Genomic DNA, 16,800 nt, shown 5'->3' on the forward strand with positions numbered 1-16,800 from the left:
CAACCCCATAACTGTTTTGCTTTCGTTAGTTTCTGGATAGACTTGTGCTTTTCACCTGGGGTTCAGCCTTAGATTTTGGTCTTCCTATCTTTGGCCTCCTCTGTAGCTGGGAGCACAGGTGTGGGCCTCCATATCCAACTTGTTTGTTGGGATGGTCTTGCTACGTTTTGCCCAGATTGCCCACAAACAGCTGGGACCAAAGGCATGTGCTTCCCTGGATGTCTTCACAGATGGTGATTGGCTCTGGAGAGTTATTACTATCTAGAATGCAATGCCTTGTCTTCAAAAGATGTCAAGTCACATGTACAAAATTAGTCACATTTAAAGAGCAATCTGTCTGGAGCAATCTCTGGAAAGTGAGTCTCATGGTACCATGGCAGTTCAGGTGAACGCTGGTTCCTAAGCAACCAGAGAACTGGCCAAAATATTGTATGTGATAATGCTGTGGCCCTGGCTCCCACTGCCAGGCTACCGCCCGATCAGCTTCGTGGAAGGACAACGTGGACTCCACCCCGGGGCCCTGCTAACCCGTGGGCCCTGAGGCGTTTGTGGCAGGACCAGGATCCACTGAGACAGTGGCGGGAACCAGGGATGCTGAAAAGTTTGGATGATTATTTAAAAATTCTGTGAGCTCAGGCTGAGGGAGTGTGGCTCAAGCTCTGCAGAGTGCTTGGCTAGCACGCACACTCTGGGTTCACTCCCAAGACTGACAAAACACAAAGTCCGTAGGTTTGTCACCATTTTTTCTTTACTAGGAGCTTTTGGTCAGACACTGGTGTCTCATGCGTGTAATCCTAGCTACAAGGAGGCTGAGATCTGAGGATATTAGTTCAAAGCCAGCTAGGGTAGAAAAGTCCATAGGACTTTCATCTCCATTAGCAAAAAGCTAGAAGTGGAGACATGACTCAAGTGGTAAAGTGCCACTTGTTCCCCAGGCAGTGATGAGTTAACAGGCCTGCGCTTTCCTGCTATGAACCTCTTTTCTTTTTTCTCCTCCCCCTCCTTATTTTTTCTGGCTGCCTTCTTGAACTCAGGGCCTATCCCTTAGCTTTTTCCCTCAAGGCTGGTGCTCTACCACTTCAGCCACAGCTCCACTTCTAGGTTTTTGGTAGCTATTCAGAGGTAAGTGTCTCATGGACTTTCTTGCCCAGACTTGCTTCAAACTGCTGTCTTCAGATCTCAGCCTCCTGAGTAGCTGGGATTACAGGTGTGAGCCATGGTACCTGGCTGATTTCTCCTTTCTATTCTGAAGGCTCTGCTCCCACTCCGGGCCTCTGGGGCCTGGCCTCGGTGTGTGATCATTTATTTCCTGGAGTTGGTAATCACTGCACATACTGTTTGCTCGGCAGAAGGATTTATTATAAAAATCCAGCTGCCGACAACACAGCTTCCAGTGATCTATTAACCCGCGCTGCAGTGCTCTGTGCTTGGTGCCGGTTCCAAGCAGCAGCCTGGGGCACATCGGGCATTGTCCCTCTCCCTGCAGGCTGTTCCAGTGTTCTCTGGGCTCACACACAGTGGAGGAGCCTCAAAGGACACGTGAAGGTTGATGGAAAGGAAATCGAATTTACGCTGGAAACACCATTTCCTTTTACGTGGGTGAGGCTAGTTAGCATCTCAACCCCCGATAATAATCACAGCCACCAGGAGTGGCTAAGCCCTCTGCCTCCTTCACACCTGTGGGCTCCACAGGCGCTCTGGTGACCAAAAGTATTCAGGAGGAAGTTCACCTGCACTGAATGTGCCCACACTCACTGTTGGGTGTCTATTCCCTCAATAATACATGCAACGACTCTTCACACAGCACTGACTCACGCAAGAGATTAAAGTCAGCCAGAGCCAGGCGCGGGTGGTCCACGCCTGTCCTCCTACTCAGGAGGCTGAGACCTGAGGATTGTGGTTCGAAGCCAGACAGGGCAAGGAAAGTCCATGAGACTTTAATCTCCAGTTAACTGCCAAACAGCTAGAAGTAGAGCTGTGGCTCAAATGATATTATATCAGACTTGGGTGAGCAAACAGACAAACAAATAAATCCAGGAATAGGGCCCAGGCCCTGAGTTCTATAAAGTGGTTTTGACCAAGAAGTACTAGCTACAATCTGATCTAGCCCCTGCATTCAGCTTACACATTCACAGGAGTGCGAGAGGGTGAGGGGTGGAGGGGCGTGAGAACAAGGCCTGAAGATACAATGGGTTATTCCAGATGTGGGCAGATAACTATGTTTCTTGAACACATAGACCACAAGGAAAACAACAAGAGATGGAGCTCCAGGAGCGAGCATGTGTAAGGCCTACCTGACTGTGAGGCATGGGTCCTGCAGGACATCTGATCCTAACAGGTGTTTAGAGGCCACTTGGAATCAGCACGAATGGGAATAGCTAATCATATTTAGAATGTGGGATGTGCCCATAGAATTGTGGGGTACTGAACAGAGTCCTCACTGTAGGACTCCGCACGTGCACGCGTGTGCACTGAGATGCTCAGAAGTGCATCCCAGGACTCGGGGGGTGGGAGGAGGAGAACTGGGTGGCTGGCGAGACCACGGACAGGACAGGTGCTGCACGGTGGGTGGCCCGGTCTGAACCTGGCCCACTTTCGGAGGCTGGGAATGTAACAGAAACCAAGAAACCATGGAGAGTGGAGGCCATCAGGCGTTCTGAGTCCTCTCCTGCTGGCCTCAGGCGTGAGTGATCTTGTGTGTCGGGGGCCGGCCACGGCACCACTCGGGCAGGCACCGCTGTGGGCTGTGGGAAAGAGCCCCTGGTCTGGCAGGCGCTCTCCCTCTCCAGCCACGCTTCTGCCCTTAGCTCCTCAACTGGTGAAGCTTGCTGGCTGCCACGGGCCGGCCTCTCCATCCTGGGCCCCCGAGTTCTGGTAAGCAAAGGCTGTGGCCCAACGGCGCCAGCTAAGCCATGAGCAGTGTGAGATGGTCAGGCCTTTCCTACCTACAGCCCCAGGGGCCACCCAAGAGGTAGAGAAACTGAGCCTTGGGTTTGAGAGCCTCCCATCCTTGTAAACCCCACATTGATAGCCAGCAGGGCCTCTAATCCCCCATTGGCCCTAAGTACAACTAGGTTAAGCAAAGGGCTGGTGGTAGAAGCTGAAGCTTCTGACACTGGTCAGTCCCTCAGCCCCAGCCTGTCCCGGCCTCCCTCCCTGGCCTCCACACTCCTTCTACAGTGTCCCCTCGCTGCCTTTGCCTGTCACATTAGCAGCTCAGCACACCTGTGGCTCTCAATGTCTACCCAAAGTCCCCACCCCGCCCTCAGGGTAGCTGGTGATCCACTTTACCCAGCAAGGCTGGGGAGCAAAACTGTGCAAAGCCATCCTGGAAAGCTTCCCCAAGTGCCTTGAACCTGGGCTCTTCCACCTACCCCTTCCCCTGTGGCTGGGATTGTAGATGTGCATCATTATACCCAGCCTGCTTATTGACATGGGGCTTTTTGCTGGAGCTGGCCTTGAGATACAATCCTTCCAATCTTTGCCTCCCAAGTAGCTGGATTACAGGTGCATACAGTTCCCCCTCTTCTCCCTTCCCCAGGATCATTCACAGGGAAGACAGCATCCTTCTTCCTCCTACAGAGTCTGCATTTTGCTTACAGAGTGGCTTTTTTTAGTCAGTTGTGGGGCTTGAACTCTGGGCCTGGGGCGCTGTCCCTCAGCTCTTCAGCTCAAGGCTAGTGCTCTACCACTAGAGCCACAGCAGCACTTCCGGTTTTCTGGTGGTTAAATGAGTCTCACAGCCTTCCTGCTTGAGCTGGCTTTGAACCGAGATCACAGATCTCAGCCTCCTGAGTAGCTAGGATTAACAGGTGTGAGCCACCTGTAAGAGTGCCTTTCTTACGGTGACTTGAAAATGAATAATTGGGTGGTCCCAACCCTCCTTGGAAGTTTTAAACCAAGGACTTGAAGGGGCTTGCTGGCCCTGTATGGACCTGGCCTCCCCTTTCCTCTGACCTCACTGGCAGGGGCTGAGTCCTGAAGATCACCCTGGCCCTGCTAATGGCTGTACCCACCGAAGCAAGCAGAGTCCACTGAGGCAGGCCGCACAGCCCAGAGTGGAGGGAATACGGGCCACCCACAGCTACAGTCACCTTGCTGGCGGTGACTGGGGCGCACAGTGCTGTGGGTTCTGAAGAACCAGTGTGGCTCACTCATGCCAGCCTATCAACTAACTGAACTCTTCATTCAACTCTTCATTCAAACTCAAGTTTGTTTTGTTTTGTTTTGTTGTTTTTTGGTACAGTTGTGGGGCCTGAACTCTGGGCCTGGGCGCTGTCCCTCAGCTCTTCAGCTCAAGTCGAGTGCTCTACCACTTGAGCCACAGCGCCACTTCCGGCCTTTTTTTGTTTCCTGCTTATGTGGTGCTGAGGCATCAAACCCAGGGCCTCATGCATGCAAGGCAAACACTCTACCACTGAGCCACCTTCCCAGTCCTCAAACTCAAGTTTTAATGGACTTCCCTGTCCAGGCTGGCTTTGAACCACGATCCTTAGATCTCAGCCTCTTGTGTGTGAGCCACTGGCACCTGGACTCAGGAGTTTTGTTTTGTTTTTGTTTGTTTGTTTTGAGACAAGATCCTCGCTCCGTAGCCCAAGCTTGCCTTGAACAACTGATCTTCCTGCCTTGGCCTTCCTTGTGCAGGGACTTGGGAAGCTACAGGACGAGTCAAGCCCCATCTCTACCTTCCTGGCTGGATGCCTTCAGTGGACATCATCTCTCCACCAGGACAGGACCCTGCAAGCATGCTCGCTGCCTGTACTGTCCATCGTTATACGATGTTGTGGTGACTCTGGACAGGAACCCAGGCCCAGTTGCTTTTGTAGACAGTGCTCTCTAGGGCGAAGTTACAGAGGAAGGGCCTGGATGCCCAGGTGATAAACGGCTGAATGTAGAGAAGTTAACCAAGCCAGCGAGATTGCTACCCACATAGGATTATGAGGATTTTGCTCTGTGCAGGCCCTGCCCTGGGATCTGCCTGACAGGCCTCATGTCTGCAAAACCTTTACCCATATATAAGGGGCTTAACCCAATGGTGGACAGCCCTGCTGGGCAGTGTGTGGTTTCTGAAGACAATATGAAGTCACTGCAGCAGTTACTGCGGGTTCAGAGTACTCTGGAAGAGAAGGGCTGGCTGCAGGGGTGGGTGTGGGGAGGGTGACCAGAACAGGGCATCACCGGCTGCTGTGGGAGACACGGGATGCAGTCACAGCAGAATGATGGCCCATGTGTGCAGAAGGAAGGAGTCAGACATGCAATTCATTTAGGACATTTTCCCTAAAGAGGGCCAGGCTCTGGCTCCACACCTGCAATCCCAGCTGTGCAGGAGACATATGGAGGAAGACCAAAGTTCCACATGGGCCCCTGGTAAAAATGTAAGATCCTATCTGAAAAATTATTAAAGTAAAAATGACTAGGGGTGGGGACTCAGGTGGTAGAATGTAGGTCTTTCAAGCTCAAGGTCCTGTGTTGAAATCCTAGGAGCACAGAAAGAAAGAAAGAAAGAAAGAAAGAAAGAAAGAAAGAAAGAAAGAAAGAAAGAAAGAAAGAAAGAAAGAAAGAAAGAAAGAAAGAAAGGAAAGAAAGAAAAGAAAGAAGAAAGAGAGAGAGAGAAAGAAAGAAAGAGAGAAAGAAAGAAAGAGAAAGAAAGAAAGAAGAAAGAAAGAAAGGAAGAAAGAAAGAAAGAAAGTAAACAATGCACGTGGTTGTGTGCAGGTCTCCAGGAATGGCAGGAGGGACAGGAGCAGCCAGTGAGCCCCTGAGTTTGTGAAATGAAGGCGATCACATGCATTCATTTGTGAGCTTGTGACATGAAAGACTGTGTGTGTCGGGAAGAAATCCAAACAAAAGCAAAAAACCAAAGAGAAGCTGTCTGCAGGGAAGAAGGATGCTATGGAGGCAGTGAGTCAACCTGTCAGAGATGCCATGCATGTATGCACCCATCCATCCATCCATCCATCCATCCATCCATCCATCCATCCATCCATCCATCCATCCAATTAACCATCCATTATTCATCCCTCTACTTAGTCACAATCCATCTATACTCCATGAATCCATCCACAAGCCACAAATCCATCTATCTAACCATCATCATCCATCTACCCAACCAATCATCCACCTACCCACCCGTCCATCCATCCATCCACCCACCCTTCCATCCTTTCTCCCTCCCTCCATCTCCTGAGAGTTTTTGACTTTCCCTGTGTGATTTCTACTTTTGTCATCATGCTTAAAAAGACCTTTTCCACCCCCTCGTTATATAAATACCCACCTAAAATTTCTTAGTGTTTTTATTTTTTATATTTGCATATTTAAAACATCTAGGCTATAATCTGCATAGAGCTCAGATTTAGCCATTTGTCCAACTACTTCGTGAAGATTCCATCCTTCTCCAACTTAATTAAGCCTGAGCACTTTTTATATACAACTTCTTCTTCTTAATTTTGAAACCTTCAAAAAAGACAGAAAGCTCCCAGGAAAAAAATAACAATCAACCATCTGCCCGCAGGCAGAATTAGCTGCTTCACGCCACTGGCCCCCCGGCCCGCCCAGGCAGGGCCCAGTTCTGGATTCCTTGTCCCATGTGGGCTTGGCCTAGAAGCTGGGGGTGGCCAGTAATCTCTACATCCTGTAAATCTCCCTGATCATGTCAAAATAGTCAGAGAAAACACTGGAAAGGTAAAAATATACAGTATCCAATAACATTTCAAAAATAGGTGCTGCTCTCCGGTGCCAGGCTATTTGGAGAACATTCCAAACATGACATAACTTTAATTTTTGTTCTCCTCAATCCTCTGGGCTACCTTTCAGGAAATGAGAGGGCACAGGGTGGTGGTAGGGGGTTCGTTCTCTGTAATGCTGAGCACCCCCAGCTCTGTGCATTGGAGTGCTAAGTCTGTGCACTCAGGGGAGCAATGCATCCAGGCTGCACATGGGGTGCCATAAAGCATGGCATTAAAAATTCACACGGCAGGCTCACCTCACCTTGCTCTGGTCTGGCTGCAGGCGGCTGCAGGAAACATGAGACACCCTACTGTCTCTGGCAATTGGAGACATTCCTCAAGAAACACCACCCCAGAAACAGAGCGAAGAGCAAACAAGCCGGGAGGGAAATCGATGGGCTCCATCATCCGCTGGCTCTCGCTTTCAGACTTGGGGCCTGGCTGTTGGGCCCCTTTGTGGGTTTGCTGTGAGCCAGCCTAGAGAGCCTTAAGTTCTCCACGCCAGAGCAAGTCACCCTCTGCTGGACCTGCCTGGATGTGTCCCATGTATGGCCTCCGCTGTGCTGTCAGTCAGCTGGGAGGATGGGAGGAGACCACATGAGGAATAGCCTGGCGCAGTGGCTCATGCCTGCAATTCCATTTACTCAGGAGGTGAGCATGAGGAAGAAAGTCAGACCAGGAAAAAAGTTAGTGAGGCTCATCTCAATGAATAAGCCAGACACGGTGGCCCACTCACACAATCTTCCTACACAGGAGGTCAGTGGTAGGAGGATCGCTGTTTAAGGATAGCCCCAGCTAAATCATGACAGCCTGCCTGAAAATTAGCTAAAAGGCAAAAAAGGGCTGGAGATGAGGCCCAAGTGGTAGAGTGCCGGGTTGGTAAGTGTGAAGTCCCCAGCACCACCGCCTTCCCCCCCATCAAAACAAAACACAGAACAGAACATGAATCTTACAAATATGTGGCATTTGTGGTGTGAGGCAGAGCTGACTGGGAGGGACACGCCCGCCAAGGTGTTAATGGCTCTGCGATGGCAGAGTCGCCACAGCAGAGCACCATAGCCATGGTGGTGCCATCTGGCCGGGACTGCCATCCAGCCAGCACCCAGTGTCATTAAGGAGCATGCACGGCTACATGGGGAGAGATGATGGGTCCTCGAACCCTCTTCAGCTTGGCTCTACCACTCCCTCAGATCTTTCTGCTATAGTTATTTTTCAGTCCTGCTTAGCGGGAATTACAGGAGTGTGCCCCTGTGCCCTTCTCAGGGCTCAGAGACTCTTGTCTTGGTCCTCATTCTGGGGCTCAAATTCAATGCCTTGCTTGGCTTTTTTTCTGCTCAAGGCTGGCACTCTGCTACTTGTGCCACAGTTGCACTTCCTTTTTTTTTTTGCTGGTTAAATGGAGAGAAGAATCGCAGGGACGTTTCTGAAGGTTGGCTTCAAGTCACAATCAGCAGATCTCAGCCTCCTCAGCAGCTAGGATTATAGGCACGCACTCTGCCCTGCTCAGCACTTCGGGACTTTCTTGCTGGATTCAGATGCAGGAGGCTGCCTCCCTTCCCTTCTAAGCTGCCCATGCTTGGGTACAAAGGCCAAGGAGAGCCCCCTTGGGCACCAAGGTTTTGGTGTGAAGTGTTCTGCTTTGCACCTATGGGGATGCAAAGCTCTGGGAACGCTGGCGTGTACATAACCTGGATAAGACAGGAGGAGGCTGCCTGCTTTCTTCTACGAGTCTGACGTAGTGGTCTTTAGGGTTTTGGGGATAATACGTTTTTTTATATTTGAGCCCATCCGCTGGAAATCATAAAAGTAGCTGCTTCTCTATTTTTAGGGGAATTAATCTGGCCAGGATAATTACAGCCACCCATAATGGAGGCTGATGACTCATCAAAAAGGGACACAGGATATGTCACATTCTTAAAGGGACAGGAGGGAGCCTGCGTGCCGGGACACTTCAGCTGGGGAAGCAATGCTTGTCTAATTGCCCGACTGAGATGACTGCGACACTTGGGCTTGGTCAGCTTGGCTGGATCTTGCCCAGTTTCTATTGGCCTTCCTGTGAATTATGAAGACTGTAAAGAAAGACCCCTCTGCAGTGGGGCTCTATGGGGCAGAAACAGACTGAGTCAGCAGGGCACTTGTGCTCAGGCCTGTAATCCCAGCTGCTCAGGAGGCTGAGACTGGGAGGGAAAAAAGTCTTTGAGACTCTTTACTTCCAACCAACCAGCAAAATGTGGAACTAGAGGCATGGTTCAAGTGGTACAGTACCAGCCATAAGCAAGGAAGCTGAGTGAGATTAAGAGGCCTTGAATTTATTAAGTACTGGATCCAGAAAAAAAAAAAAAAATGAAAGAAAGAAAGAAAAGGGAAAAAAAAAAGCCCTTCAGGGCCACCTCGTGCAGGCAGTGCAGCTCTGAGAAAAACTTGAGTTTTTTTTTTTTTGTTTGTCATGGGGCTTGAATTGTGGGCCTGGGCACTGTTCCTCAGCTCTTCAGCTCAAGGCTAGCGCTCTACCACTTCAGCCACAGCGCTACTTCCAGTTTTCTGGTGGTTTATTGGAGATAAGAGTCTCATGGACTTTGCTGCCTGGGCGGCTTTGAACTGTGATCCTCAGATCTCAGCCTTCTGAGTAGCTAGGATTACAGGTGTGAGCTACTGGCACCCGGCAAAACTTAACTTTATTTATCTTTTTTTATACCGAGCTGCAACCCCAGCCCAGGGAGGGCTGAGAACATTGCTGAGGGGCTCTGTATACTGGGCTGGGAGGTTTGGGCTCTGACAGATTGTTCCTGGGATGTTCTTCTGCATGCCTGGGGCACAGTAGGTGCTTCCTCAATGGCTGCCTCAAGGAGAGAAGGTATAAACGTGCAAGCGTCCATGTGACACAGCCCTGAGCACCCTCAGCGTGCTGGCTGGACTTCCCACGGCACCGGCTGTGTCTCAGCTACTGGCCTCTGCATTTTTTATCCCAAGTCTTGGGACTTGAACTCAAGGCCTGGGCACTGTGCTTGAGCTTCTTTTGCTCAAGGCTAGCACTTTACCATGTGAGCCACAGTGCCACTTCTGTTTTGTTCTGCATATGTGGTACTGAGGAATCAAATCCAGGGCTCCATGCATGCTAGGCAGGCACTCTTCCACTAAGCCACCTTCCCAGCCCTTGGCCTCCATATCTTGTCCTCTGCTGGGATGTGGAGTGTGAGTTCCCCTCTGGCTCAGGTCCCTACGGTGCCTCTTGGATGCCACCCATGAGCCCCCTAATTGTGCCTCATGTCACGTCATCCCTTACAAACACAGTCCTCCTAAGAAATACGCCATCTGCTGGGGGAGGCTGGGGCGGTGCAGAGTCCCTAAGACTAACATTAGCTATAGAAAAATGGGGCGTTTCAGCACCACTCAATATTTCCTTTCATCAGGGCTCAGCGCTCCAGCCCACGTGTCCACACGTGTGACAGGGGCTCCTGGCCCCCCAGCTGTGGGGACAGAGTGAAGAGGCGGCCAGGGACTACGTCACCATGGAGCCCTTCCTATGGGCCCAGAGCCCACATCACTTGGGGTGGCATTCCTGGTGTGTGTGACTGTAGGTGGGGCTATGGGATGGCAGACAGCTGCAGGATGGGAAGGCGGGCTGTCCAGGCCCCTCTTGGGGTGGCAGCAACAGCTCGGTGCAGGAAGTTGCCACCCCAGGGAGTTGCCTAGGACTCCCAGCTAAGGCCCTACCTCCATGTGCCAGGAGGGACACATGGGGAGACCCGGACATGGGGTGACTCTCGGGGGAGGGGGTAAGTCTCCACTAAGGAGCACAGAAGGAGACAGAAATCATTCATTCGTTTGAGCCAGCAACGGTGCTTGTGTGCAAGCCTGCGATCCGCTTGCACAACAACTGTTTTGGCAAGTCCCCCATGTTCCGGCAGATATTAAAACGGTTTGCCATTTGTCTAAGGAATCTCACATTAATAAACATGAAGAACACTTTTACCTCCCACTCGCGGGGACAGGAGGAAACAAAGAGCAGCTGTGCTCATCAATGAGGCCTTGTTCTGCGCATAAAGCCTAATTACATCTCGCTTCAAGCCTACACACGGAAAACTTTCCCGCTGCCCCTGTCACGGCCAGCCCTGCTGGCCCAGCTGACGTGGGCACCCAGCTGACGTGACCATCGACCGCCCTGCAGCCATGCCTCGCCTGCTGCCCTGAGCAGGGGACAGGCAGGCAGAGTGTCCACAGGGGAGGTGATGGCACTCGGGCCAATTCACATGGTGCTGGATGCACTTGTCTTGTAACTCCCCACAGACACTGGAGCCCACCATGCTCAAATCCACTGTGCAGGCAGATGATGAGGGGTGGATGCCAGGGACAGACCCGGCATGTGACCGATGGGTGGACAGATGGATGGACAGAGGGAAGGATTCGCTCCCAGGGCCGCCACCCCCACATGGGCCCCAGTCCCCTTCCCACACACGGTGAAGCTACCCTTCTGCAGAGAGCAGCTTGTGCTCTGAGCTGTCTCATGACACTCAGGGCAAGGCCAGCCCCGAGCGCTGCGGTTCACAGGACACGTGAAAATGTCAGCCCTGTCACATGCATGCTGGTGGCACTGGATGCCGATCGTCAGCTGATCTGCTTGCCAGCCAATGAGAGAGGGGTGTATAGTGAGTGCTTAGTGTGTTCTGTTCCTTTCCCTCCTTCCCTCCCTTTCTCCCTTCCTTCCTTTCTTCCTTTCTGAGTCAGGGTTACCAGTTATGGCCCCGTCTGGCCTTGAACTCTGTGGCCTGGGCGTGAGGTAGGCGAAGTGTGAGGTGAGTGCTCCTCCCTTTCCTTCTGGGTTCTAGCCCCTCCTCCCTGCTCTGCCTGTTCGAGCCCAGGTGTGTGGCACAGCCCTGCCAGCCCTAGCTGCCGGGACCACTACATCTGCCACCAGAGCTCTTTCTCAAATGGGAATCTTTTTTTCTGCCAAAGGCCATCATGATATTGATAGCATCAGCTGCAGGCCGTACAAGGCTGTCCATGTGGGCCGATGGCTGAGGACCTGGATGGGACACACAGAAGCATACTCATGAATGCAATAGAGTTTGAGGGTAAAGGGTCCCCAAAAAATTCCTTCTGAAGGCTTGGTCCTTGGCTGGTGGTTTGAAGTCAGCTGACTGCATCAGGAGGGCATCAACTTATCCCTATGTTAATCCAATGTGGAGATCATACTGAATGGGCTGCTATTACAAGGTGAGGCCTGGTTAGAGAAAGTGGGTCACTGGGGCGGGGATCTGAAGGGCATCTTGTCCCGCCCCTTCTTTTCCCGCCTATTTCCTGGCTCCATACCCTCCTGCCATAATGCTCCAACTCGTGGCTGGCCCACAGCAAGGGGGCCAAGCAGCTATGGACTGAAACTGTGAGCTAAGGTCAGCCCTTCCTCCTTTAAATCATTTTAGTCAGACATTTTGTCACAGCAATAAAAATCAGAATAGAAAAATAAAGCAAATTCTGGCCGACTACAGACACACTGTGACAGACACCTACAATTTACTATGATGGTGTTCAGAAAGTGGCATGGCTTACTAAGAAAGAAAGTGGTGATATAATTGAATGTATCACAGAGTCGCTGGCATTTCGTCATCAGTCGCTGGCATTACATCAGTCAGTCTGCCGATGGGAAGAGCAAGGGGACCAAGATGTTAAGCAGCACACTGTCCTCTCTCAATGAAACCATTTTAGAAAAGTATTAGTACTAACAAAGGATTGATGACACTGAATGCATCAGACTGAAATAACGTCACTAAAAGATCACATGCACTGAGTAAAACCATTGACTGGATTGTTTGAAACAGCTGAAGAGCCATGCTAGGTGTCAGAAAAGGGCGGCGGGTGGGGTGGCTCCTGGCATCTCTCAGCTAGTGGGGAGGGCCCAGGCTGTGGGCTGTGAGGAGAAGCGGGAGCACGCGTTCCCCCCAGGCCATGTGGCCTCTTCTCAGACTGCACTGTCCCTGGAGGGAAGCCGCTGATGCCAGCGCCAAGGGATTTCGGAAATTTGAACTATCGCCTCTCTGGCCTACCTCACTCTGTGCCACCACGTCCCGTCTCAGCATAGGAAGTGAGGGTCAGAGGTCTGCTCTCCAGCACACTTTAGGCCAGCAAGGCAGACAGCACACAGAGGCCACAGGGAAACGATGGATGACTGTGAGGATACACAAGGTGACCGCAGGGCCAGGTGGGAGGGCACCAACCCAGAGAAGGGCTGAGGCTGCCTGGCAGTGTCCTCAGGGGAAGCTCACACCTCCCCAGTAAGCCCAAGGGGCAAGAGTGGTTGGGAGAGGGGTGCTGTGCACACCAGAGCCTGGGGCCACACAGAAGTGACTGGAAAGCTTGCTACTGGCGGGCACATTGCCCACATCTGTGGAGGACAAGATCCTTTAGAACCTGGAAATGGGGCTCAGGCTTTAGGGTGGCAGCACCTGCCTGGGCCCTGGTGGAACGACTCTTACTTCCTCCTTTCTGGTGCCCTGCAGCTCAAATGTGTGCATCTCCACACTGCATGGTGCTGAGGCGGGGCAGGACCTAAGACACCTGATCTTCCCAATGACCCTGAGGGTAGGTAAAGGACTCTGGCCAGGATCTGCCACGCCAAGCTCCCAGAGGAAACCTTGCTTGAGCCCCATCTCTCATGTGCTGACTCTTCCCCATAATTCCCAAGAGAAAGAGAAAGGCCTCACTATAACTGAGGATGGGATTGCCAATGCACGGGGCCATCCGGTGTGCCAGAGCTTGTGGCCACACAGGTTCTAGAAGGAACCTGCCAGGCTGCTATTGCAGGGATTAGCAAATGCTAGAGCCAGCTAGGCAAACCCAGATGGGCAGAGGACAGGCCACAGATAGAAGAGCATGGCATGTGGACTTACTTTGCAGTGCTTTCTTCATCATATTTGGTTTTCAGGTCAAACAATTCCGTTCGAGTTTTTTCCAGGGCTAGAAGACAAGGACCGAAAATCACAACGTTGTTCGCTGGCTAAAGGAAAAGCGCTCAGTATGTTTTGGCTCCAAAGGATAGGACAGACACCCTTTTGTGAGAGAGCGGTGCACACTTACTGCACAGCTCTGCTGCTTCTAAATAACTGCATCACTGAAAATGATTTCTGGACTCCTTTACATATATACTTTCATCCCCTGCCTCATGTTTTTGTTTTGTTTTGTTTTTTGTTAGTCCCTGGGGCTTGAACTCAGGGACCTATCCCTGACCCTTTTTTTTTTTTTTTTTTTTTCTCAAAGCTAGTTGTCTACCATGTGGAGCGTGGCTCTACTTTGGGCTTTTTAGTGGTTCACTGGAGAGAAGAGTCTTATAGACACTTCTGCCCAGGCTGGCTTCCAACCTCAATCCAAATCTCAGCCTTGTGAGTAAGTAGGATGACAGGCATGAGCCACTGACTCCTGGCCCTGTATGTTTTTGTCACTGACAACCTAGAGACTGTGACAGGGCTGGAAAATTCCTATGGCTCAGTAATGTGTCCTCTTTGAGTAGCACCAGTACAGATGTAAACAAACCTGCCAAGTGGCAGGTGTGTAGAGGTGTAGTCTATGCAGTGTACAACTCAAGGCCAGGCCAATATGCTACTGCTTCTTGTTTTTACCATACAATTTCCTTAGTCCTACTTTAGAATGACTCCTTCTTACTAAAGAAACAAGCTGACTGTAAAACCCTGTGCCATGTGATGCCAGCAGCAGCCTCATCAGCTAGTAGCATTTATATCTGTTGGATGTAGCAACAGTCAAGTGTGGTAGTGCATGCCTGTAGTCTCAACCCTCATACGGAGATAGGAAGATTGTATGTGGTGGCCAGCCTGGGCGATACAGTAAGACCCTGTGTTTTCAAGGGAGGTGGAAAAAAAAAAAGAGGCTGTGAACTGACTGGAGTTCACCATGTACAGCCATGCCACAGCTACATAGCCCGATGGTACTACCAGTGTCTGGCTGCATGTATGTATGTGGAGAGACATACATACTTCACATATTAAAAAAGGGGGGGGGGTGTTCAGTGGTAGAGTGCTTGCCTTGCATGAGGCCCTGGGTTCGATTCCTCAGCACCACATAAGCAGAAAAAGCCAGAAGTAGTGCTGTGGCTCAAGTGGTAGAGCGCTAGCCTTGAGCTGAAGAGCTGAGGGACAGTGCCCAGGCCCAGAGTTCAAGCCCCATGACTGACAAAACTAAAAACTAAAATAAATAAAAGATCACCAGGTTGAATAATTCTGGTCTTTTTCCAGGGCTTAAGGACAGGGACAGAAGCCATGAGAGCAGACAATAGCAGCTAGAGCTTCTCTCCAGCTTTCTCCCCGTTTAAGTGGGGTGGGGCTGTTTGCTCCATGGCTGGACCCCACCCTAGCTCAGCACACGGGCAGTGAATTGTCCGACCAGTCTGCATTTGGGACACTCAAAGACCAAGCCCTGGGGCTGAGCCCCCACTTCATCCACCTGCTCACGGCCTGCCAGGAAGCTGCCTGGGCAGCAGGCACCCACACATAGGCATCGACATTCAAACAAAGTGAAGCCAACTCCAAACCTCTGACAGGCCACTAGGCAAAACAATCTTACCCTGCGTCTCCCTGAGTGTCAGAACCGTGAGTGTGTGAACGTTAGCTGTTGACTTTTCTTCTGTGAACTCAGGTGCTCTGACCCTTGGCCAGGCCACGGGGCCCTGCTCTCACGGGTCTGTCGATGGCCTGTGTGTGAATGTGTCAGTGGTGGTGAGCATGCGTATGCAAGTGTGCATGGGGCGGGGATGGATCCCAGAGTCTCATGTGTGCTCTATCACTGAGCTGCAGCGCTAGCCTGGTGATTAGATTTTTTGGAATATTGTTGGTTTTGCTGTGAACGTGCTTGTTGATTTTTTTCTACCCCTTCCATGTGTTGGAACTTGGATGATATCTTCTAATGTTTTATTGAAACAGATAACAGTGCTGCTTCCTTTCCAGGAAAAAAAAAAAAGGGGGAAGAACCCTCTCCCTCCCGCATGCAGTTTAGAGTGCCAACCAAGCACCCCTTTTTTGGTATCTTTTAAACTGTAAAAGGTTCTGCTATTTAGTGCTCTCCTTAACTTCGCTTAGGGTAGAAGTTTTTTTCCCCCTTCTTATTATTGTTCCAAATGAAATGTCAGCCCTTGACAGTGTGTGACGCAGCCCTGTTTGTTGGAGAGAAGAGCAGGAAGCGGGTTGGGGGGGCCCTCCCACCTCCATGGGGGGGGGCTCCCACCTCCACACTCAGCAACTCAGCTCGGTGACTGAGAAGTCAAGCGAGCGGCCTGGAGCATGGGGGCATCTGAGGGGCAGCGGGCGGCAGAGGGCAGGGGTGCAGCATGCTGTCCCCCATGGCTCACCCATCTGACCTCACCAGGACCGAGTGCCCCACCTGTTTGCAGGGTATGCAGCTTGTGCTCTGCTTCCTCCAGCTTCGAGGAGGTGGACAGCTGGGTCTCCTGCAGCTTTCTGGAACAGAAGGGGAGAAGGTCAATGTGGTCATGGCTGCCTACCACCTGTGGCAGTCAGCAGCCTGGAGAGTGCCCGGTCTGGCTCCGGGAGAGGCAGGACAGGCCGGGGCATCTTTATGACAAGGGCCTGGCCCCCAGCCCTGGAACAGTGGAGCTGGCAGGATAGATCACCCGGATGGGTATAATTACCAGTAATAACCAGGCAGCGCCCAGGAGCTGGGAGTCAGCCTGGGGAACCAGACTCTCCCATCAAGACAGGAAAGCCCAGGGGGCCGGACCCAAGATCCACTGCCAGGACACACCTGTGGCCGGAACTCACCCTCTGCACACCTTTGTCCCTGGCCCTACCGCTTCTGTCTGCACCTTGGAGTGGCTGCAGATGGATGGAAGTGACTGGCATCGTCCCGGACCCAGGCCTCATGGCTCCTTTCCCAGGAAAAGCCTCATCATTCCACACCTCATGTTGTGCCTGAATCCTCTCATTGGATGCATTCAAGGTTTTTTTTAAACTTTAAACCCTAGGTCCCACTCTTTTTCTTTTTGGGGGGAGGGTGTCTAAAGAAGGGTAATAAATATCTAGCTTTATCATTTCTTCAATAATCAACCAGTCATGTA

At 51.5% G+C, this 16,800-nt stretch overlaps 1 protein-coding gene across 7 annotated transcripts in view; it reads right to left on the reverse strand.

The window, feature by feature from the left end:
* Positions 1 to 16,800, reverse strand: part of Cux1 (cut like homeobox 1) — a 256,975-nt gene that overhangs the window by 77,288 nt on the left and 162,887 nt on the right. For all 7 annotated transcript variants that reach the window (XM_042686510.1, XM_042686509.1, XM_042686505.1 and 4 more), the window contains exons 7-8: positions 16,107 to 16,183; positions 13,610 to 13,676 (exon numbers count right to left, since the gene is read on the reverse strand). In XM_042686510.1, coding sequence (XP_042542444.1) covers positions 13,610 to 13,676; positions 16,107 to 16,183 — 144 coding nt within the window. The remainder of the gene's footprint in view (positions 1 to 13,609; positions 13,677 to 16,106; positions 16,184 to 16,800) is intronic.

The sequence above is a fragment of the Dipodomys spectabilis genome, unplaced genomic scaffold (assembly GCF_019054845.1).
Source record: "Dipodomys spectabilis isolate Male_0828 unplaced genomic scaffold, ASM1905484v1 ptg000098l, whole genome shotgun sequence".
NCBI classification, from domain to species: Eukaryota; Metazoa; Chordata; class Mammalia; order Rodentia; family Heteromyidae; genus Dipodomys; species Dipodomys spectabilis.